Source organism: Gossypium raimondii, chromosome 5 (assembly GCF_025698545.1).
Source record: "Gossypium raimondii isolate GPD5lz chromosome 5, ASM2569854v1, whole genome shotgun sequence".
Taxonomy (NCBI): Eukaryota; Viridiplantae; Streptophyta; class Magnoliopsida; order Malvales; family Malvaceae; genus Gossypium; species Gossypium raimondii.
The window spans coordinates 7971505-7997328 of record NC_068569.1 but is presented as its reverse complement, the minus strand read 5'-3'; the positions used below and the strand labels follow the sequence as shown (position 1 = coordinate 7997328).

Sequence of the window (25824 nt, the reverse complement as noted above, 5' to 3'; positions counted from 1 at the left end):
TGTCATTCATTGATCATCCATCCAAATTTGTTTTTCTTTAGGAAAAAGCTCAGCCGCTTTGCTTTTTAGGTAGATCATTATTTTCACCGACCTGCAGTTAATTCCTCATCTTCAATATTTTGACTCAAAAGTATACAAAGGGTTTGACCAGTTTCTAAAACATGTTCAAAATATCTTAGAAATTTTTTTTTTAAAGTTACAACAGCTTTTTAAGTATATATTATTGGGATAATATCAAATTTGGTGTTTGTATTTTCATAAAATATTTAATGTGATATTTGTATCTAATGTGGCATTTAAATTATCAATATATGTTTTTATTATGGTACATGTACTTTCATAAGATATCCGATTTAATATTGTACTTTGAAAATATCCAATATAATACCTAAATCATCAATATATATTTTATTATGATACCTATATTGCAATAAACAACAAAAGTATACAAGTTAAATTTTATTCCAAAAACAATTGAAAGAAATTATAAAACTCAAACAAACAATTGATGGTCTTTTCTCTTAAATGGTTGAGGTAACATCTTGAAATATGAAGCCAATTTTGAGATTAATTTGAGCACCATTTTCATTGGTTTTTCAGACTCGTATATTCTTTTGCTTTTTCTTGCAAAAATAATTGCTTTTCCTTAGATTTTGGGTTTTACGGGAAAGTAATGGAGACGTGGTAAAATGTAAAATGTAATCTCATTTATTGTAAAATGATGATTTAATTATTCCATGTTTTTATTCAAATATTCTATATTTTTTTATATATCTTTAAAGTACTAACGAGTATATAACTTTAACAACTTTCAAGATTAACATAATAATTACTTTAACCTCAATAGTTACATAATGCGCCAATTTAATATTGATTCCAAAACAATTAATTCTCTACATTTACACATTATGTAAGTTTGTCTTCTTTTTTTTCTTTTGCAGTGTTAAACTTTTTTATGACATTAAGGGTTAATTTTAAAGAATGAGAAAATAGGAAAATTATTATATTAGATTTTTGGTGTTTCTATTTTTGTGTATATCTGATTAAATTTAGTAGATAAATTTATTTTTAAAAATTTTAGGTGAAAAAGTTACAGGAAAAATAAAATAAAAAATAGTTTACACTATGTGTAAATATTGGGGTTAAATTTTTAGAATTAAGACTAAATTGACACAAATGTATACGTGTTTAGACGTAAAATTATTATTATGCTAATTTTAAAATTATCATGTTATATTTATGCCAACTATTTAATGATCAGTGACTAAAAAAATATTTACTAATAATCGAGTGTTTAAAAGTGTAATTTACCATATATAAAACAAATTGTATGCTCATAAAATAAGCATTTAATATAGAGTACTCTCAAAAAAATTATCAAGTAAGTAAGATGTTTTGAAAATTTAGGTTTTAGATTATTATAGTTTATTAATCAACGACGTTATTGTTACAATCGTAAAATAAAATTTGATATAAAACTTAATAAATTATAAACTAAGATCTATCATGTCAAACCATTAATAATAAAATTAAATGTAGAAGCATACCTGATCATAGGTTGTGTAACATCCCTTAACCCCCATACCGTTGCTGGAACAGGGTTACGAGGCATTACCGAACATATCGGATAACTTACGATTAAATTCACAAATAAATAACATACATATTATAATTTATTGATTTAGTCCCTTTCATAGACCTTCGAGGCCCATATTACATATTAGAAGTGAATCTGGACTTGTTCGAGTACTCTGAAATTTTTAAAATAAAAAAAAAAACTCAATATAACCCTTTTATAATTATCTAACATTCCCTGCAATTTCAGACCACAACCAATTTGCAACAAATATAACAACCTATACATTTCCACACTCAAACATGCCTAATTATGCCTACAACATTAATTTAACAATTTATCTACTTGATCATTCATAAATATATTTTAATTGAACTAATAATTTCGTTCATTTCCATTTTAGCTTCATGTCACATTTACCAAATATGCCATATTATTTCATTTCATACTTATAATCCATATTAGACATCATTTTACAACTAAAGTTACAAGACTTAAGTACATAATTTATACAATACCTAAGTACATGCCACTTTTACCAAAAGAAAGATTACATCACCAAATTGTCTCTGAAGTCGGGATTAATCTGGATGCTGAACCGGGACCTTTGATTTCTACTGACTTGCGCACGGAAACAACCGTACGCTGAGTATTTCATACTTAGTGGTATTACCATAATTCAAACTATATAACTTTAATGACTTATAAAAATTAATCATATAACATTAAACATGTAAATTTTATAACTCAGAATAACTAATTTACATTCAGTTTCATATTTCATATATAATAATTCATCAACAATATCATATATTAATAACTTGAATTTGATCAATTCATGAACCTTAGGTTCATGTTTTCAAATCTCACAATTCGACTAACAATTTCTTTCTTATACTTTTAGTCGTACGATCAATCAAATTTATTCAATTCTCACATTTCGATTATTTACCCTATTAACAAACTCGGACATTAGCGGATACATGGATTCCAACCAAACACACCAATACGGCACATTGTGAATAAAACGTACTTAGTACCTGATCAACATATCAGAAGCAGTATACAACACATAAAGTGCCTGAAACGACACACGTAGTGCCTAATACAATACATATAGTGCCTGATCGGCAAAGCCGATAAATTACCGTACTCTTCCAATCCCATGGCATGCCAATTATATCCGAATAAGCCCGATTAGTTAATAGGGTATTCAAATCACTTTCTCAATTTCAATTTCACTTTCAATGTACAATTTAGTTCGATATAATTTTCCACTTTCCAACAATACACTATTAATATTCATACATAATCATACTTCATCTCAATTTCATTCATTTTAATATTGATACTTACCTTAAAATTTTACTTACCATACACATAAATTTAAATATAACATTTAATAAATAGTAGTTTAAATTATAGTAATACAAACCTTGAATTTCTTGTTTTAATCCTCGATAGCCTTCTCATTTCCTTTGTGTGCCGATGCCTAGGGTTCTTTGTTAGCTACAAAAATAATAATAATTTTTCATTATTAATACAACACTAATTAATAATAATTGAATTTTATCCAATTTATACCCTAATTCCAATTTAATCATAATTAACTCATTTACTTTTCTAACTCAATTCATACTTTATTTCTATTCAATTTCCTTCCATATTATACTTAACTATCTAATGTTCATAATAAAACCCTAATTTAAAACTTCTTTCAATTTAATCCCTACAACACAAAACTTATAGCCTAGTTTACAATTTGATCCTTTAATCAATTATAACTTAAAATTTATTCAATTAAACCCCAAATTCATTATTTTGTTCAACATGAACTATGTTCAAAAACCTAAAAACTTCCAAAACCTCAACTTAATTTCAACAAAACTTTGTTCTAAATCTTCTAAAACATCAAATTTAAGTAAAAAGGAATTAATTGACTTACCAATTAAAGCTTAAACCTTCCAAACTCTAGTTTTTCCTTTTTCTTTCTTTTCTTCTTTTCCCTGGTACTTTCGAATTGCCTATTCTGTTTTGGTTTCCTTCTTTGTTTTATTTGCTTTTGTTTTTATGCTTTATTTGTTTAATAATAATATAATAACTTAGTAAATATCTATTTAAAAATCAATATATTTATTACAAGTGTAATATTACTTATATTTACACATGTACTATACCATCATCATACATTTGTCATGTTTTAATTTATTTATCACATAAAATCTTATAATATAATTATTTAATTAATAAATATATTTTACTTAATAATAAATAATAAATATATGTTTACTTAAATAATAAGTAATTTAAATCCATGTATGCTTATTTTTATTACACATGTATATTTTATTATCATACATTTAGTTTTAATTTATACATATTTCATTAATTTAATAAGATAATATCAATCAGTTAAATAATAATTTATACTATTATATTCTAATATTAATTAATAATAACTTAAATCATTAAAATCTTTAGATTTTTCTCATTGTTTTGCCGCCTCAACAATTACTTAATGACATATTTTTCATTTTGGTCCTTTATATTTTCTTTTAATCTATAATTCAACTTTTATCCTTTATTCAATCAAGTCCTTCTTCCTATTTTATCTTAATTAAGCTAAATTCACTTAATTAAAACCAAATTAAACATACTAGACTCGTAAATATTTCTAATAATTATTTACAAACCCATTTCGTTAAGACGGAGGCCCGATAATGTACTTTTTTAATGCCCGTGAATTTTGGGTCATTACAGGTTGGGCCACCTGGCCCGGCCCGAAGGCCCACCCAAAATGTGGAAGGGTTTGGGCAAAAATATAAGCCCGAAAAATGGGCTTGGACAAAAAATAAGGCCCGTTTAAAAAACGGGTCTGGCCTCGGTAGAGGTGCTCATAGGCCGGGTGGCCCGCCTGAAATATGGGAGGGTTTGAGTAAAAATATAGGCCCGAAATATGGGATTGGGTAAAAAAATGAGGCCCGTTTAGAAAATGGGCCGGGCCTCGGGCACTACTTTTTTGGCCCGAGCCCGACCTGGCCCGAATATAATAAATATATATTTTTATTTTTCTAATTTTAAAATATTTTTAAAATATTTTTATTTTTAAAATAAATTTTTAGTGTTTTATTAAAAAATGGGCCAAGCCGGTCCGGGCTCGGGCTTAGGAATTTTTTCTCGGGCCGGGCCTGGACAAAATCTCAGGCCCATATTTCGGGTGCGGGCTGAAATTTTTTCTGGGCCCAGCCTGGCCCATGAGCACCTCTAGGCCTCGGGTAAGACATTTTTTGCCCGTGCCTGGCCCGAATTCACTAAAGGACAAAAAAAATCTACTTTTTTTTTAATGTTATTTTCTTGTTGTTTTCTCCTTATTTTGCTACCATTTTACTATTATATTGTTACTATTTTGTTGTTATTGTTTGGATATTATATAAAACTTATTTTATTGTTAATTTTGTTATTATTTTAAAGGTATTTGTTAATTTTGTTATTATTTTAGAGGCATTTGCTTGTTAAGTTGCATTTATCTTGATGTTATTTAAGTCTACATATTTTTTAAAATTTATTTTCAATTTGTTGGGAAATATTTATTTTGATGTTTTTAGTATTTTTGATGTATTATATATATATATTTAAAAGTATATAAAAATAATATAAAAATTAATACAGGCGGGCCAGGTTGGGCCTAGGTTTTATCATTTTTATCCTGGTCGGGCTTGGGCAAAATTTTAGGCCCATCTTTTGGGCCAGCCTGGGCCTATTAAATGGGCATAAATTTTTAGTTGAGCCCGACCCGGCCCATGAACACCTCTAAATTTAGCACACAAGTAATTCAGAGAATGTGACTTTAAAAAAAAAAGATAAGATGTTTGAAAAGCTAGTATATGTAATTTGCGGACCATAACCCTAATATATAATTTTTGCACATTAACTCTAATTTCTAATCAGGCCGTCATCAATTAGAAATTAGTTAATAGAGTATCTACACATATTTAGCACATACTTTATTTAATAACTAAAACTCAATAAACCTTAATAAAATTAGATGACTCTTAAATTGAGTTAATCTTTTATAACAATAAATAATAACATGCAATTATGCTCTCTTTAATACAATAGTAAGTTTATGTATTGATCATCAAGATGACAAATTTTTAGTGTAATCTTTAAAATTTTGAAACAAATTATATTTTAACTCCTATTAAAATTTTGTCATGGTCAACAAGTTTGCTTAAATATATATAAGTTATTAATAGTAGAAATCCCAAGTTCCTTGACAGTCCACTTTTATAGTTTAATAAGAATATACCATTTCAAAAATTTGTGGAGATGTTTAAGAAATTTAAGTTGGAGATAGAACCTATAATGAATCTAAGTGTTGTGGGTACGTCGTGATATAAATTGGATTCGTCCTCCCACTATGATATCCTACCTACTTATTGATTTAAATAACAATGAATTTTAAAATTTTTATATTTTTAAAATCAAATTTTATAAAAAGAGTTTTAATTTTTCATAAATTTTTATTTTAAAATATAATTATTATGTTTTATTTAAAACATGAAAAATATTTTTAAATTAAAAGATGATGTACTTTTAAAGGGAAGGACCAAATTGACAAAAGAATAATAAAATTTGAGGACTAAAAGGTTATTTCACCCTTGACACCATTAACTTTAATAAAAAATTGGACAGAATGAAAAATACAAAAACTTCATGTCTCAAAATTAAAATATAAAGATTAAATTTTAAATTTTAAAAGAATACCAAGACCTCATATTTAAACCATTTAGCATTTACGTGGGAGTTATCTACGTTTATTTTGACTTGTCAGTTTGATAAAAAAGCGCTATACCTCTTTTTCAAAAATTTAAAAAAAAACCGAAAAGCATGTGATAGACTTTTGATCACTAAAATTTTAATTTATTAATAATAAAAATTATTTAATTACAAGTAAGAATTTTAATTTTATAAAAAATACTGCTAAATATATAAAATTTTAATTAACAAAAGTTAAAGTTTGTATTAATTATTTTATTATTTAGAATGTTAATTTTATTGAACTTAAAAGTAAATAAATTTATTTCATATAATATTTTGATAAATTTTATATAAGAAATTAAAACTTCCATTACATTTTATTTATCTCGCTACATTTGGTTTCACATTAATATTAAAAATAATAAGTTTCATACTATTTTGATATGATTTATACACAAAACAAATTTTATATGTTAGCCATTTTCAAATTTTTTTATATGTTAATATAGAATTCGTCATTATCAATTTTAGGCATATAAATAATATATTAATAAAAGCATTTTATTAATAAATATTAATTTGAGTATCACAATGTTTGTTTTATAAAAATACTTTTAAAAATAAATTAATTTTTTTGAAAACGTGATTTTATTTTGTATTCAGATGTTTCTCTTACAATATTTTTCATTTTATAGTAAAAATTTCTGAAATTATTTTTAAAAATCGTTTTAATGAAACAAACACAACATAAATATATAATTAAACAACAAACGCTAAGTAAGATTTAAAAATATTTATATTTATATAATTAAAATATTCATATTTGATACTATAAAATATTTATTATTAAAAATTTATAAATTTTAATATAATTTATTAGGAAAATATTATTATAAATAAAATTCAATTAATATATTTAAAATATTATTGTTAAAATTTATTAAAATAAATTATATAATATTAATAAATATAAATAATAAAATAGGTATGTTTAATAATAATGAGTAGGTTCAAATGAATTTTTATAAAATAAAATTACTATAAATAGTTTTTACATATTTTAAAAGCGTAAATCAAAATTAAAAAGTTAATTAATATTTCACTTAATCAAATTATATTTTATGAAACAAATAGGTAAAAAAATAATTTCCGTAATTTATTTTTCATGAAATAAACTCACGCCTAATTTGAATGCCATCGTTGTCTAATGTGGCAATTATAAGAATTAAAATTTGTTCAGTGTTTTATGTCTTCCGAATGTGAGAATACTTCCTTAAAGGATTAAACTTCCCAGGAGAACCCTCATTCCAAAATCTGCAAAAACCTCAAGTGCCTGCCTTCTTTCTCATTCGTTTTGTCCGAGAAACAAATTGGTTTAACTTGCTAATCAAGACTGCCTGGATGGAAAACCTAACCAAACAATAAACCAAGAAAGAACAAAGAAAATTCTAGAGGCAACTTTTTCGTCATTGGATTCGCATGCAGGTAAGTCCGTACTTCTCTAATTTGGAAAATCACAATCGCGTTAATTTTTTTTGGGTCAAGTTTTTCAGGGTTTTACTTTGAACCGGGTGCGATTAGATTGAAATAACTAAATTTGTGTATAATTGCTGGTGATTTTGTTTATTTAGTGTATTGGTGGCTTGGGTTAGGTTTTTACTTTTAAAGGTACAAACTGTGACATTGTTCTTTTTCATATAATCGTCCGAGTTTATGCAGATTTTATGTTTTATTAATATATTATCGACTATCAAGTTTATTTTGTGAGCAGATTGACTTTTGATGTCAAATAATTTTGAATTTCTGCCTCATTCAATATACATTGTTGTTTTTAAGATCATCTTTTTATTTGCATTGAAGGTATGGCGAATGGCACTAGGCTGTCTAGTAGGAAAGCTAAGGATGATGGAGATGGTACTAGATCGTCTGGTAGGAAAGCTAAGGATGACGGAGATGGTATTAGATCGTCTAGTAGGAAAGCTGAGGATGATGGAGGTGGTACCAGATCCTCTAGTAGGAAAGCTAAGAATGATGGAGATGGTACCAGATCAACTAGTAGGAAAACTAAGGATGATGGAGATGGTACTAGATCTTCTAGTAGGAAAGCTAAGGATGATGGAGATAATGATTTAAAAGGAAGTCAAAATAGAGGTAAAAAGTCAGTGAATTCAGGTGCTGCTACAGCGGAAGCATCTGGTGTTAGGAGGTCACCTAGGGAAACCGTATCTAAGAAAAACATGACTCCACCAAGTTCTTCTGGTACACGGAAGTCGGAACGTCTTGAGAAGCAGACTGCAAATTTGAATTCAATGACTCCTTCAGGTAAAAGGACATCTGAGCGAATTGAGAAGAAAAAGAAGAAGAAGAATGCGAGTCCTTTGAGGAGATCTGACAGGGTTAAGATGCCCTCCTCATCTGCTTCTTCAGGTTCAAAGAGGTTTGATAAGAGCCTGGATCTGTTGAATACGAAAAGGAAGAAGGAGAAAAAAAAGAAGAGCGTGAAACAATTACCAGGAACTGTAGAAGATAACAAAATTGAGCGAGAAGTTGAGCAAGCCAATGAGAAACAGAAGAAAAGAATGGATGCTCGTGCCTACAAAGCATTGTTCAGGAAACAACCCAAGAAAGTTGATGAAACAGGTAACAGAATTCATTTTGTCATTCTTTTTATTATAAAGGAGTAATATAAATGGGACCATGCGCTGTGCTTTTTGTGATTTGCTCTGTAAATGAAGTTTTCTTCTGTTGCTTGCATGTTTATTTAAGATATTCCTGTTTTGTTCTTTTTTACTTGGTTTTTGCTTGATTAAATATATCATTCTTAGTTGTTTGTGCTTCTTTTTGTAGATCGTAACGAAGATCTGAATGGAACTAATAGTGGAAGGAGGGAGGAGGACTTTTTAGAAGAATTCATTGAGAGAAGTCATGAAAGGACTGAGGTGACAAGTACAAGTCAACCTGTGGAGGAAGCACTTAAAGGAAAGAATGAGCATAACTTGTTTCTCACTAGCGAAAAGGATAGCTGCAAGGATATCTCTTCAAATGGGGGTGATCTACAAATTCCTAAGAATGGTTTGATAGCAGAAGAAATGAATGATAATGCTGAAAAGGCTGCCCAGGATAATCTGCAAAGTCCTCATTTGGCAAAATCCATCATGCCAGGAGGGGTCCTTGGTTGTGATATCAGTGTGGAGATGGTCATGCCTTCTGAAAACAAATGTCATGATATGGACATTGATTCTGTTGCTTCTCCAAAAATCTCAAGTAATAATATTGCCACCTGCACTGCTCCTGGACCTTCACAATCGTCTAGTTGCAAAAGAAAAGATTGCAGTGAGACTTGTGGAATGAGTTCTAAAAGGCAAAGGTACTGATTTATTATTAGTTTTATGATAATTCAACATGTTTTTCATTGAGTTCATCAAACTTAAATGATTAATGATAATTTGCTTGCTATTGTTGTATATTAGTGTGTTTGGACACTAATACATTCCTAGTTCAATTTGATTTGATGTCATTCATATGCATATACCGTTTAGCCAATGCACGCATGTAAATTCTTTTTTTACTTCCATCATGCTTTTGGTATTGGTTACTGTATATGTAGGTACAGCTTTCGTTGGTAAGTAATTATGTTATTCCTATACAAATATCATAATTGTACACATCTCTAAGTGCTTTGAGCATCCATCTTCTGCAGTTGTTTGGAGATTTGTTGAATCTCCTAACCATATCCCTACTAAATTTAAATCATTTTCCTGGATTAGATGATGATTGGCAAGTTATCATTAGAATATCACCCAGATGAGTAATTTTGATAAAGTGCCTCCTGAAGAACTACATCACATACAACCTATATGATACAAAATTGTCCAAATTAGTTGAAATGTACTTATTTGCTCCCCTACATATATCTGAAACTGCCATAAATTGTCATGCGTTTCTTTTTCTTTTTCTTTTCTTAGATCATCTTATCATTGCAAAATAGTACAACCAAGATCTGCATGGATGCTGAGTTTGTATAGTGATTTGTGCTTTTTTGCCAATGGTGCCTTTTGTGCATTTCTTTTAACTTTTCCAGGGGGAGTCCTGCCATTTTAGAATTTTTCTAGTTGACTGAGAATGCTAGTTTGGTTAATACATTGGTTGAGGACCTTTGAGGTAGAACTGCCTTAAAATTTCTGAACTTTGAGATAAATACTAAATAGGATGTTTTGCTATACATATTTGGGAGCATATAAGCTTAATTTTAAGGTTATGGGGATGCTTATTTCTAAGCGAGAGGGAAAGGAATTTGAACTTTTCCAGGTTTAATCTGTAAGATCTGGGGATTATTGGGTTAGGAACATGATGCATATAAATGCTCAGTTCAGGGGCTGTTGGTGTTTGTGACTGGTGCATATCAACACCAATATAAAAGTGCTCGACTGCTTGATGAATTTTGATTCCGATTGGTTGGGATTTATTCCGTTTGTTAGTTTGTTTTTGTGGTTTTTTTAAGGATGAGATTTCTTTAAAACAAAAGCAGAAGTTGAAGGGCTTGATAGAGCTGGACAAATTTCTTGTTCTGTATCTATGCTTGCATGATAAAAAAGAGAGTAGATACAACAGATTCTGTTGTATCTTGCAATGATCTTAGAATTTGAATGGATATCATGACTCACCTTGAGAAGTTTTAATGACTTCTAGTGAATGATTTGTATGGTACCTGCTTCTGTTTTAGACTTATAGTGCTAATTTAGTAATGTTCCTTGTAACTAATTAGACAAATTAATTAAAAAAAAAAAATTTACCACACCTACAACCAATCATCCATGGATTGAGGTACTGGCAATTCAATTTTTTGAATTTGGAAAAAGTATACCTGGTCACTTGATTATCAAATAGTTGCAGTTGTAAATTAAATGTCTCTTTCAATGCGCCCATGCTTATTGTTAACAAATAAAAGAACTCATAATAATGCTGAAGCCTTTTTTATGAGCACTTAGCTTACATTTCCAACATTTGGGGAATGCCTTTATAATCCCAGTATTTGGCCGCATAAAGTATTAGAAAAATATATCTCCATGTTTTGCAGGGTTGACTGCAATTCAACAAAGCAGGAGATTTGCTCGTCTAATATTAAGGTTAGTTTTTGTCTCTGACCTTTCTTGTCTTTGAGTGTCTGGATTCACACACCTGTTTTAGAAACTCCTTTTCCTTTTTATGTATGTTTGTATGTAAGGCTAAGGATGGCTTTGCGCATTAGAAACCAAGTAGGATTAACATTTGACTCTTCTAGTTAGCTAGTACTAAATATAAAGAAAAGGAAGCTTATAACTGAAATAAGTATTGTCTTGGTTGTACTAATTGGGAGAGCCTTGACTTTTCTTTACGACATCTATATCTTTTCCAAAAATGTCTTGATTGGAGAGTACTTGAGTGGGTTTTCAGTCTTTTTTTTATTCTCAATTATGACATAACAGCCAAGTTCACACTTTTTTTCTTCTTCCATTGATTAATTGATATATTGTCAGCTGGAGAGTTACCTAAGCTAACTTAAACGGAGAGAATTATCAGGTTGATTGATTAAAGTGGGATATATGGTTATCTGAGTTGGTCTTATCTTTCATAAATGTAAAGCTGGATGTCTAATAATTGAAGTTAAAGAAAGTAGAAACTAGCTATCTGATTATTAACTTATAAATGATCGATATAGGAAGGTTTACTGTAAACTTTCTTGGCTGATCTTTTGGACATATTCTCCTTATTTGCCAGTCTGCCTCCCTTCTCCCCCCGTCCCTACCCACATCTCTCTCTCATGCTTCTTGTCCATCTCTGCTCCAAGGAATAAGGATCTAGTTTTCTACTAAGGTCTCATGAATTTTATTGCCACTTTTACTATGTTTTTATCTAATATTAAATGTTTATACTTGCTGCCATTGACCTTGTCATAACTGTTTCCTTTGTCTTGCTGCATTGCATTAGGATAGAGAGAAACTTGATGTTGGTATGAGCACAGGATATGTTGAAAAGCCCTGTAACTATATACAGCAACATATGTCCTCTGCAGATCTTCAAACAGGCCGTGATCGAAATGCTTGCATCATATGCAGACTTGATGGAAAGCTCTTGTGGGTAACTCTTTTCTATTGCTTTATCTATATTGTAATTTTATATAGTTGATGGGTGAATATGTTAATGAGCAATCATTGGCAGAGTGCGTTGTTTTGTTCTGTATTAGATGCTTTTATTTGTAGCATATTTGGATTCGATATGCTTCTAAATCTTTTGAGTTGCTCTTATTGATGTATCTTCTTGTCCATCCTTGCTATAGAGGATTCATACTGTTAATTAAATTTATCACTACCGACTTTATGTTTAAAATTAGACAGTTGCGGGTTTTTTATTGTCTTCAGTGTGTCTTCATATGTTGGATCACCCTTTGTGAGTATTTTAGATGTATTTTGTTATCTAACACTCTGCCATCCTATTTTAGATGTTGTTGTGGAAAAGGGTGCCAAAGAAGCTACCATCTTTCGTGTCTTGAACCTCCCCTTGAGGAGTTTCCTCTTGGAGCTTGGTACTGTCTAGCATGTGTGAGGAAAAAATTAGAATCAGGGATTTATTCAGTTTCGGAGGGAATAGAAGCAATTTGGGATTCTAGAGAACTGGAGGCTTCGGAGGATGGTATGGGCTCAATGAATAGTCAGCTTATTTCCATGACTTGTTTTTCTTTGCTGACATATTTCTATAAATTGTGCCATAGTTGTTTAGTGACTGCTCTTGTGAATTATATTATTAAAGTTCTTAGCATGCTATATGTAGTTCATTTGTTTGATTGCTATACCTTGTATTACTAACATGTAGGATGAATGAGTAATTGCTGATAATAATTTCCCTCCATTTGGTATTGGGTTATAGGATTGCAAAGACAGAAGCAATATTTTGTGAAATATGAAGGTCTTGCTCACGTTCATAATCGTTGGCTATCAGAGGATCAGGTGTTGCTTGAAGCTCCATCACTCGTTGCAAAATATAACCAGAGAAACCAGGTTTGCAGTTATTGAATTTGATTATTTCAACCTGTCATATTCCTTTGGTAGAGTATCATTACATAAAAGATTACTTGAAATGCACTTAGTCATTCATATAGGCTATGTTGTTCAGGGTTCTGTTTGGAAGCAACAGTGGGTGGTTCCACATCGTTTGCTACAGAAAAGATTGTTGATGTTTCCCAGGGAGTGTGATGAGCATCATAATAAAGAGCACAATGGTGATAAGTTAAATTGTCATGTTGAATGGCTTGTGAAATGGTGTGGTCTTGGTTATGAACATGCTTCATGGGAGTTCGAGAATGCTTCGTTTTTCAGTTGTCCAGGAGGTCAGAACCTTATACAAGAATATGAAACTCGCAAGAAGGCCCAGAAAGCTTCTAAATTTGATAAGGTGCCTTAAGAAAAATGTGGAATATGTTGAATTTTACCAGACTCATTCCTGCATATATAGTTGGTAAATTACTGTAGTGAAGACTGAAGAGTCATCTGTCATGGTAGATTGATATAACCTATTTGTTAACTATTTGCATGCTTGAACTAGGGAACAAATAACTTAGGATTCACGCCATTTTTTTCTGTAGTGAAATAAGTATGTTGCAGGCAACTCAATGGTGGTAGTCCTCTCTAAAGACATATCATACTTTTATTTAAATAGTTTGTTTCTAACCAACTAGGAACATGTGCAGGAAAGAGCAGTTGCATCCCTAAAAATTTCTCAATTACCAGCTGCAGTTTCATCTGGACTGGATGCTAATCTTGATGCTGTTAACAAACTATGCAACTATTGGCGTAGGGGCCAGAATGCAATTATTTTTGATGACCAGGTATGTCTGAAACTATTTATTATTATTATTTAGGTTTGTAGTGCATCTGTAAATAAGGTTATGCATTTGGAGTTAAATCGTGATAGTTAACTGGACCCATCAATATGTTGCTTGAAAATCTTATTTGTGCTTGGTAATACGGCCAAAAAATGGTCTCTGCTTATCTAGGCACTCGCTCATTAACTTTATAAAATTTCTGACGTAGCATATCAATTAAAATATGAAAAAGGCACCCTATAATGCTACATTTATGTATTCATATACATGTATGCATGTGCAGTTATTAGGTTATCATGTCATAATCTGATATGTTATATTTAGGTACCCAAACTTGGAAATAGAAAGATATAATACCACACAAGATCAATGTTACACAGTATACATGTATATGTGTTCATATAAGTGCTTTCATATATCATCATGGTCTATTATAAGAAGTTTGCACGTTTATATAAACGTTAGCAACATAATGTTCTATATTAGGCTTTTCTTGATGCACAAGTCATATAATGCCCATTATCTTCAAAATACTATTTATTGGTTTTAAAGATAATAAACATCAACTATTTGATGTCTATGGTTGCTCAGACCTTCATATTGATTATCTCTTTGGTATAAATCCATGATGGTTGTAAAATCTTTAGTGGTTCTGAATTATCCCTAATTTTTGCAGGAAAGAATATCAAATGTTATTTCTTCCATTCTAGCTTTTCCATGTGATATCTCAAGTCCTTTTCTCATTATCTCTACCTCCGCTTCGCAATATTCATGGGATGAGGAGTTCCTGCATTTAGCACCATCTGCTGATATTGTGGTTTACAGCGGCAGTAAAGAAGTTCGGGATAGTATTAGGAATCTGGAGTTTTATGATGAAGGAGGTTGTATAATGTTTCAAGTACTTATAACCTCACCAGAAGTTATCAGTGAGGTACATCCCTGCTTCTGTGATAAATAAAGTTTTTGAAGTTTGTTGCATGTGTTTAACTTCGACAAGTTTTGCAAGGATCAAACAATGTATCCTTGTGTGTGAGAGTTTGTACTGCCTGTGCATCTTGTTTTAGGTTATGGGTTATTTAGGTTATGGGTTTACTTGAATTTTAGTTTTCCTATTACCAATTAGGGGAAAAAAATCTGTTACAATTTTTATTTGTTCGACTTGGTTTTGGCTGTTAATTTTAATGTGCTTTTGCAGGACTTCAACTTGCTTTCTTGTATAGGATGGGAGGCAATAATAGTGGATGAGTGCCAACGTCCAAGAATTACTTCTTGTTTTGAACAAATTAAGATTTTAACTTCCAATAAGAGGCTTCTAATAATCAGCAGTCAACTGAAGGTTTGACATTTCTACATTTTCGCTTATTGTTGCTGTTATATTCTTATGCAGGTTGATTTATATATGCTACATGGTTTCTGCAGGATAATGTGGCTGAGTACCTTAATCTTTTTTCTTTGCTTGATTCTCAAAGTGGTTCAAATGGTAGTGAGAGCTTGCTAACGGATTCAAGTGATGATATTGACACTTTGAAGGAGAGATTGGCAAAATATGTTGCTTATGAGCGCAAGCTAGAATCATCTAGGTTTCTAGAGTACTGGGTTCCTGTACTCTTATCCAATGTGCAGCTAGAGAAGTATTGTTTTACTCTACTTTCAAATTCTCTCTCTCTTTGTTCCCCTTCAAAGAGTGATCCTGTTGGAGTTCTCCGTAACATTCTTATCTCCAACCGAAAGGTTTTGTTACTTAACTTTTTGCTTCATTCACATGATTCTGTGAGATTTGGGCTCTTTTTCTTAATTTATACCTTAACTATCAAGTCATCTAATTAAAGTATTCATGTTGCGTTCCTGACATTTTGTGTTTGCCTGCTGTATGGACTTTGGAAACTAGGACTAGGTTATGTTCCAACTATAATCTTGGAAATTTTGGACGCGTTATACTAAGGTTTTCCATTTGGAGTTATTAATCTGATGATGCTTTTGGAAAATCTCGAAATGCAATTCAATTTATTTATATTTTGGACCGCCATGGTTTGTGACAGCTAAAACCTAGGATCTTTACCCAATACTCACCCCAGCCTTACCACTTGAATTCTGTTGTTTGAACTTATTTTATTTATTTTGGATGTCCAAAAGCATAAAATACCACTTGGTTTGTCTTTTATCGTACTGTTGAATTAGATAATTTTTTCATTGAACTTTTTTCATGATACCTTAGAATGAGGATGAGTAAGTTGTATAGAAATTACTACTTTGACGTCATATTATGGGTTGATATCTTCCTTCCATGGTAATTCTTGACAGTGTTGTGATCATCCGTATACTGTGGATCAATCCCTTCAACTGTTGCTTACTAAAGGCCTCCGAGAGGTTGAGTTTTTGGATGTTGGCATAAAAGCGAGTGGCAAATTACAACTTCTTGATGCAATGCTTTGTGAGATCAAAAAACGAGAGTTAAAAGTGCTTATTCTTTTCCAGGTACATTTTCATCACAATTGGTTTTGTACCAATTGTATTTAGTTATATTATGTATGCTGTAGATAGATTATTGATATTCTATAGCTTATGATGATAAAGTGATTAATGTACACGGAAAGCTTGTAAATATTTCTGACCGGGACCTTTATCACCATTTATGAGTTTGCAAAAAGCAGATGACTTAAATACCCTGGGTTCTATATGTTCAAGTTCTATATCTGCCACACTATTTTGTAGATTTGGCAGGTGGCAGAAAGGGAAAAAAGGATCTGATACTTGTCGAACTTGTAAAAATAATGTGAAGTTTCGTACCTTTTTACCTTGTTTTTGGAGCAGCTTCTTGCTCCAAGAAGCTGAAGTGGCCAACAAGGTCTTGAGCATGAAATTTTAGATTTTGCAGAAGTTAAATATGAGCTTCTAGAGGCTATAAAGTTCAAAGAGATCAATTTGACAATAAAGCAAAGCTGCAATGAGAAACTTATTGACAATTTTTGTGAGAATTTTAATGAACAAGTTATATTTTTAGTGATCTTAGATAAATTCTAGTATAACAGCTCTTGGAATAGTTGTATTTTCAGCTGCATTTTCTGATGATACTGCAGCTGGCCAAACTATATATATGGACAATTTAATAATTCTCTTGCAGGAACAGATTTAGGCTATTTTATGTTTCTCATGTAGATTGTTTGATTGACAGTACATTGGAGGCTCTGGAAGGGATTTAATGGGAGATATTTTGGATGACTTTCTGCGTCAAAGATTTGGTATAGATTCTTATGAACGTGTTGATGGTGGTGTCACCCCTTCAAAGAAGCAATCTGCTTTGAACAGATTCAATAATGAGAAGCAGAGATTTGTCTTTCTATTAGAAACCCGTGCTTGTCTTTCCAGCATCAAGTTATCTACAGTTGGTACTGTCATAATATTTGGAAGTGACTGGAGTCCAATGAATGATCTAAGAGCCCTGCAGAGAATAACACTTGATTCTCAGCTCGAACAAATAAAGGTATTTCGCTTATATTCATCATTTACCGTGGAGGAAAAACTTTTGATGCTTTCAAAACAAGATAAGACAATTGATAGCAACATAGAGTACATATCCCCCAGTAGTAGTCATATGCTGCTTAAATGGGGGGCTTCATACCTATTTAGTCAGTTGGATAAGTTTCATGGTATTACAATACCGGATGCAAGTATCTTGTCAGAGCAATCACATTTAAAATATGTGATTCAAGAATTTTTTACCATACTGCACCAAGCTGGGATTGATGATGATGCAAGCAAGTTGTCCCTAATTTTACAAGCCAAACAAAATCAAGGAATGTATAGGACAGAAATGCCATTGTTTGGTGTGCAGAAAATTCAAGTGATGAATGAAGATCCACCTCACACATTTTGGACAAAGCTTTTAGAGGGAAAGAGTCCAAGGTGGAAGTATTGTACTTCTTCATCTCAGAGGAATCGGAAAAGGGTTCATTATTTTGAAGATTTGCAAAAAGAACCTGAGGCTGAAAGTGCTGAAGTTGCAAAGAGGCGCAAGAAGGTTGTAAGTGATGGCAAGGATCATCCCTCTCCAAAAGCTGTGTTGCAAGAGGGGAAATTGGCTGCTGGGTACAGGAAAGGTAATGGGCAATGCAAATGCAATGAAGTGCAGTATTGCTAGTAGAGAATTCTCCTTCACAAATACTCTTTCCAATTCTCTCTTTTACTTTTGCAGGAAGCTCAGGAACCCTACCATATGATTTTACTCCTTTGAGTAGATCAATAGCTTCTGGGAGTGATACAATTCACGCAACCTCTAACTCACTTCATCCAGACAATAATGTCTCAAAAATACCAGCTCTAAAAATAGTTGAATGGGAGAGAAGAAAACAGCGTGACTCACAGAAGAATCTCCATGTTCTTTTGAAGCCACAAATAGCCAAACTCTGTGAAGTCCTTCATCTCACAGTATGTACCTTATTTACCACTGGAAGGATTAAATTTAAATAGTTTCGAAACTTGCTGTTAGTTTTTTACCTTGTCAGCCTATTTTGTTTACTGGAATGAAAATAAACCAAAGGAAAGGGTTTTGGCAGGAGGTTAGAGTTTTCAGAATATGTTTTTGCTGAGATCGAGTTCCCTCTCAGTACCGAAAGTAGAACAAGAATAGGCAGCAAAAATCTGGTTATAGATATAGTCCTCATAAATACTCTCTATCTTGAACTGCAGTTATTATTGTCTATTATTTTCTTACCAAAAATTCCTGGCTGAGTAATTCATTCATTTGTCTTAATGTGACTAAAAATGGAAAAAGTTCTTCAATGGGGTTTTGCAATACAGAAAAGTTTAGCCTCATGTTTTGTGCATAAGTTGCCCTGTTTGTCAATTTCCCATGGAGATATGGTGAAAAAAAGGATCTTTGTCTATTTTCTAATACAAGGAGCTAGTAATTATAGATATTTTATATGTATTTTCTTTAACAGTGGCCTGCACTTCTCTTTATCTGCCATGGTTTTACATCAATGCCTTACTATTATGTGAATGCAGTATTTGTAGCAGCCTGCTTTATGGTACATTTTATTTGTGTTGCAGGAGGATGTCAAGGCTATGGTTGAAAGGTTTCTTGAATATGTTATGAATAATCATCTGGTCAATAAGGAACCAACAACCATTTTACAGGCATTTCAAATTTCTCTGGTTAGAGACTTATTCTCTTGTATTCTTAAATTCATACTGCAATTGTTGATAATGGTGTCTTTTATATGCTTGATTGAATGTTTTAGGCAGTCCTGTATGCACTAGAGGATCATGTTTTGCTTTTATTTATGCTTGTCTGTTTCTTCAAGTTTCATGTACTTTGACTTCTATGTTCACTCATAGTTTTCATAGAAAGCTTCCACAGAATTTGCAATTGTACCTTTTTCTACAAGTTTCATGCAATTTGACCTCAAATTTGTCCACTCATCTTTCTCATTGACAGCTTTTGTAGAATTTGCAATTGTGTCTTTGTACTGCAAGTGCTGTACATACAGAACCCCTTGCTTAGGACTCAGAATTTGCATCTTTCAGGCCTAGATTTTTATTTGAGCTATTTTTCCTTGTTTTGGTAATATGTTTGAATCTGTTTTCGATTTTGTGGCGATTGTCCTGGTGGAATCCCTAATTGATGAGTTTGTAATTGTTGTAGTCAATCTGTGAAAATGTTTTTATTTTGTAATATTCTGTGAAAAAAATTGCTGTTTAATCTTGGTGTGAAATGGTGCTAACACAATAAAGTAGATGAAACTTCTATCATACCTTTGAGAAAGTCGTTTTCTTAATTAGAGCTAGCACTCAAAATGTTCTACCAAGTTTTTGCTATTGAATTCTAGTGATCAACTCAAAAAAAGTAAGACAGAATATAATTTTGTTGGAATGAGTTGATACATTGAGCTTCAATCTTGAGAACTATTTTAGATTTATATCAAGTGTTTCATTTGTAGGCAAGTGAAAGTTAAGTTGAGGAGAATTACTGATATATAGAGAGAGAGAAAGAGAGGGAGAGAGGGAGGTAAGAACTACATAGGTTGTGTATTTCTTTGGTCTAAAAAATAATCAAATGAGCTGGTATGTCTGTAACTCTTTTCCCTTCCCATCATCCTTTGATATAAACCACCTTGTCTGGATTTATTTATTAATATATTATTTATATGTGCTTATGTATGTCCCTCTATGAGTTCACTTTGATGCATAAAAATATTCATTGAACATTGAGCGCCTACTGGGATTATGTACCGCTGCTGCATTTTTGTGTAATATGCTATTATATATTCTAGATTTCTAAAACCTTTTCTGTTGCATGGTGTTTATATGTAAGCATACATTAATGGTATTCTGGTTTTTTTAACATCTCATACTTCTGGTCTCTGTGTATTCAGTGTTGGAGTGCTGCTTCTTTGTTGAAGCAGAAACTTGATCACAAAGAATCACTTGCACTTGCAAAGCAGCATCTAGGTTTTACTTGCAAGAAAGAAGAGGCTGACTATGTTTATTCAATGTTGCGGTGTTTGAAGAGAATGTTTCTATACCGTACAGGGTATTTGAAGGTCCTAAGCTCTCCTAAAGCTTCTGGATTACCAGGTAAATCTGTTGGAAAAGATTATTCCAGTGCAGCTTCTTACCAGCATAACATAAAAGCAGAGACTGAAGATTTGTCGGATTTTCGAGAAGGTTCTGATATACAGGCCATTTCAGAGTCTAGACTTGCCCCAGAAATTCGATTGGCACAGAGAGATCTTCTGAAAAGCATAAAAGAAATTGAGAAAAAATGTGATAAGCAGATGAGAAAACTAATTGAGAAACATAAGCAGGAAGTGGAACAATTTAACCAGAAGTATGAATATGAAAAGGCACAACTGGAAAATAAGAAAAGGACAGAAGCTGCGGTTATCCGTTTGCATAGTAATGTCTCAATGAGGACTGATAAGCTCAATAATTTGGACACTGAATATGCAAGGAAGTTTGATGAACTCGAACAGCAGATGGATCTACATCTCAAGAATCTTGAGGCACTGCAGGTGGCAGCAAGAAGCAATTTTCTAGAAAGAAAGACTCGTTGGGTAGAATCAGTTAAGTCCTGGGCTAGGGTTGAGTTAGTGAAGCCACCTGTAAGTCTGGCGAATCTTTCTGAAGAAAGGAGTTCTGCAGGCATTATTCATTCTGCTTCTGGAAGTGAGGTAAGACAATCGAAAATTGTTCACATTGTGAATGACGAAGTTATGGCATACGGTGATCCCATCAACAAGGCTAGACCCTTCAAGGACAATTCTGAGGTAGCATCAGTTGAGAATCTTGGTTTCTGGGAAGGTCAGGAGAACCTTGCCTCGTTGCTGGCACCATCATCTCAAAAATATTTCGATATAAATTCATTAAGAAAGGTTGATGGGGAGACCCCCTTGAGAGAATCAGGAACTATCATTTCTAGTAAAGGTCAACAGAACTTTGTCTCATTAGAAGCTTCTCCATCTGCTGAAATTCCCGAGGAATCCAATTTAAGGGAAACTGATGTGCAAGTTCCGTTAAGAGAAATTGTTGCTGTCAATTCCGGTGAAGGTCAGGAGAACCTTGCCTCAACAGAAGCACTTTCATATGAAGAAACTACTGATGGAGCTGTATTAAGCAATTTTGATGGCGAGGTTCATTTGAGAGTACCTGAGATTGTCTGTTCTGGTGAAGGTTACGAGAATTTACCATCGGTGGTTGTCTCTTCATCTGAAGAAGTTCCTGGTGGAACCACGTTAAACATGGCTGAGGGGGAGCTTCCCTTTAGTAGACCTGAAGCTATCGGTTCTACTGAAGGTCAGGAGAATATCATGTCTGCTAACTGTTCATTTGAGAAACAGATTCCTGGTGGAGCCACGTTGAATCTGCCTGATGGAGAAATTCCAAGGAGCACAGCTGTGATTGCAACTTCTTGTGATGGTATGGATATTATTGTCTGCACGAATTCCTCTACATCTAAAGAACAAATACCTGATACAGCTGCATGTTCTATGCCCACTAAAGAGGTCTCTTTGGTGGAACCTGAAACTGTTCCGAGTGAAGTCCTCGAGGAAATCAGTGTTCAAAGAGAGAATGATGGAACAAGTCCCATCGAAAATGACCAGCTGGATGGCATACAATGCACAATGAACTGCGAAGCTGAATTCCAAGAACCATCTCTGGCGGATCTATCTTCAATGCAGCCCGTGCCTACCTCGGACCAAGGTGGTCCGCAGCCACCAGATCTGGTATGTAAAATCTTTATTTGTACCTTTTATTATATTAAGGTTCAGAGTACAGATTCTTTTGGACTATTCTATTGGGCTTTTTCTATTGAAAGCTTTTCACCGAAAAAAGTAAAGCAAAATAGTAACAATAAGGCAATGGATATCTGCATTGTTATTATGGCTGCCCTACATTGTAGTTTTATTTAATCTATACTTGTGGTAAGGAGACTGTTTTGAGATTTGGAGAGATTATAATTTCAATACCTAGCTATGGCGAGCTGCCAATATAGTGACAATTTCTTATTTGGGCAGGTATCCCCAAATGTGGGTCCTCTTCCATATGCTTCCTCTGAAGCACAAGCAAGATGCATGTCAAACAATGAAATGCGAAATGCTTCTCAGTTAGCTGAAACTTCACCATTTAATGGCGCCATTGATGCAACCTGCAATATGTCCAATCCTGACACCACAGGTGTGGAGCTTAGAGAGCAAATGCAGCAGCTGAGATCCTCTGAATCAACTTCCAACCTCTCTCATCCCGATCTACCTTCTGTTACTGCAGTTGAACATCAATCAAACAATGAAGGCCAAACTGCCAACCAGAGTTCTCAGGCTCCAACGCAACCAGTGGCAAACCATATTGAGCTCTCCAATCAAGATTTCTTGCAGCCTCTGCATTCACCCATTGATGGTGCTGTTGACAGGCTTGTGAGACAGGCTTCAGAAACGAGGACAGCTTCAGTCCCTTTTGTTTCTAATGGCCTTCCCTTGCAGACTGAACCTGCTCTATCATCTCGGATGCATCCGACTTTTTATCATGACCCACTTCAAAATGAAATGGAAAGAATACTGAAAGAAAAAGAGCAAACCGCTAAGGTTCATGAAGACATGGTTAGTTCCTGTTTGCTTATCTACTAACAGTGATATATAGCTTACTCTCCGCTGAGAACTTCCTCTCTTTTGAGCAGAAGCTGCAGCTGAAATTGGAGTGTGAGAAGGAGATTAAGGAGGTTATTGTTCAGATTCGTCAAAAGTATGAAGCTAAACTTAAAGAGAAAGAAGCAGAATTTCTTCTGCATAGAACGGAGCTCAGTGAAACTTACAACAAAGTTCTCTTGCATAAGATCTTGGCTGAGGCTTTCAGGTCTAAATGTATGGATAATAGGGCATCTGGTTCAGCAGGAACAAAGAAAGGTGAATCTTACAGTTACTTGGTTGCTTTGGTTACCACTACTTGTTATATTGCAAGTTTAAAGAGAGTGCCTGTTAACTCTCTCTGCGTGAGTTCTGGCATATAGGCTAATGTCCACATGTGCAAGAAATGATTGCTAAAAAGTTAACCAAAGATACAAATACGTATGCCTTATATGCATGCATGTATAAAATTTGCCTTTCTGTAATGTTTACCGTACAAATTAGGACTAAATAGTTCCTTTTTTTTCCCCTTGGCAGAGGCAAATTCTAATTTCATGCCGCAGCAGGTTCAACTTTCATCGCAACAGATGGTACAACAGCCTCCTGCTGCTTCTGGTCTCCCTTCAACTGGCTCAGCTTCTAGTATGCAAACTGTTTCACCCGCTGTAGTTAATGCACAAATATTGCAGCGTTCTACTGCTTCAGGGATCCCTTCAACTGGCTCAGCTTCTACTATGCAAATTGTTTCACCTGCTGTAGTCAATGCGCAAACATTGCAGCTTTCTACTGCTTCAGGGATTCCTTCAACTGGCTCAGCTTCTACTATGCAAACTGTTTCACCTGCTGTAGTCAATGCACAAACCTTGCAGCGTTCTACTGCTTCAGGGATCCCTTCAACTGGCTCAACTTCTACTATGCAAACTGTTTCACCTGCTGTAGTCAATGCACAAACTTTGCAGCGTTCTACTGCTTCAGGGATCCCTTCAAGTAGCTCAACTTCTACTATGCAAACTGTTTCACTTGCTGCAGTCAATGCACAAACCTTGCAGCCTTCCACTGCTTCAGGGATCCCTCCAACTGGCTCAGCTTCTAGTATGCAAACTGTTTCACCTGCTGTAGGCAATGCACAAACCTTGCCGCCTTCCACTGCTTCAGGGATCCCTTCAACTGGCTCAGCTACTAGCATGCAAACTGTTTCTCCTGCTCTAGTCAATGCACAAACCATGGGTCCACATTTGCAGGTTGTTAAGTCTTCGGCATTATTCTCAGGCACTCCAACTAGATCTCCCCATATCGGCAACATCTCTTCTACTGGAAACCTTAAAATAGGCACTGAGATTCGTGCTCCTGCCCCACATTTACAGCCATTTAGGCCTTCATCATCCATTTCCCCGAGCAGTCTCCCATTGCATTCTCATGTTAACCACCTTGCACGTAGGCAGGCATCAATTACCGGCCAATCTGGTAGGATCCAACATGAAGTTGTTGGAGGGTTGGCAGCTCCACCAAGATCTTTCTCACCTGGTGCCAATGCAAATCCACCAGGTTTTTTGCTGCCAAATGTTAGTTCAAGGTTGATGCCAAGTAGTCGGTCTAACTCAGCACAGCAAGGCGGAGGAGCGACTGATGTTGTTTGTTTATCAGATGATGACTAACCATAACCAGAAAAGGTAATTTTGTATAACATAGATGCAGTTATATGCAATGCCCGATCCATTTTGAGTCAAGAGGTAGTAGTTGAAGGTCAGAAATTGAAGTGGGAATTTGCGGTGAATAGTTATTCAATTTGTAATATATATATTCTTTTAGTTACTGTTATTTGTCAATAAGTAAATAGTTTGAAATTTGCGTGAGTGAGAGAGCGGTGTCTGCTAATTACTCTCGGGGGCTCAGACGAATTTCTTAAATCAGTTGTATTCCTTCGTCTTTGTTGGATTACTGGTTTCAAATGCATTTTCGGCTTACTTGGGCAAGGCTAGGCTAGGCTGTTTATTTTAAATAAAAATATATACTATTTGATCTATTGAAAATATACAGACATATATATTAATGTCAAAGACGAACTTTGTATTTAAAAAAAGATGCAATCTTGGGGGGCTTAAAAACTTGAGAGACCTTCAAATCAGGAATAATCAAAGGCCGGTTTGACAAGCAACTGGAGAAAATAAAAGTTCTAAACATCGTCATAATAGACAAATAGAATTAAAAATAGTTTGGTTTTGTAGCCGTTGTTTGCGGTCCTATGACGCGCTTCATACTTTTAATAGGAATACAAAAAAGTAATATTAATGTGTATAATATTTTTGTTATTCTTGTCCATTCCAAAACACCTAACCCACTAACTTTACAAAAGAATTTATTTTGATTTTTCATTATTAAAAAAAAAAGAGTAAATTCATTAGTTCATTCAATTGAACGATACAATTGCGGGAAAAAATAACAGATACTTGTCATAGATGAAGGATAAGTTCCATCAACACAATAAAGGCTTTACTCTCAGCATGAATAGA

General features: G+C 33.3%; 1 protein-coding gene across 3 annotated transcripts; it reads left to right on the top strand.

The window, feature by feature from the left end:
* Positions 1 to 7584: 7584 nt before the first annotated feature.
* On the top strand, positions 7585 to 25287 carry LOC105768713 (helicase protein MOM1). 3 transcript variants are annotated; one of them, XM_012588827.2, is made up of 21 exons: positions 7585 to 7822; positions 8198 to 8977; positions 9185 to 9704; positions 11415 to 11463; positions 12305 to 12450; positions 12816 to 13006; positions 13241 to 13371; positions 13487 to 13765; positions 14061 to 14198; positions 14872 to 15126; positions 15391 to 15531; positions 15615 to 15926; positions 16497 to 16670; positions 17368 to 18292; positions 18388 to 18620; positions 19245 to 19349; positions 20570 to 22420; positions 22712 to 22871; positions 22962 to 23290; positions 23368 to 23593; positions 23852 to 25287. In XM_012588827.2, exons 2-21 carry the CDS (start codon positions 8200 to 8202, stop codon positions 24967 to 24969), a joined length of 8061 nt encoding a protein of 2686 aa, XP_012444281.1. In that variant the 5' UTR covers positions 7585 to 7822; positions 8198 to 8199; the 3' UTR covers positions 24970 to 25287. The 3 variants fall into 3 exon arrangements, with proteins under 3 accessions (XP_012444281.1, XP_012444279.1, XP_052487571.1); XM_012588825.2 differs by having other exon boundaries at positions 22712 to 23290; XM_052631611.1 differs by lacking the exons at positions 7585 to 7822; positions 8198 to 8977 and having other exon boundaries at positions 9640 to 9704; positions 12310 to 12450; positions 22712 to 23290.
* Positions 25288 to 25824: the final 537 nt, after the last annotated feature.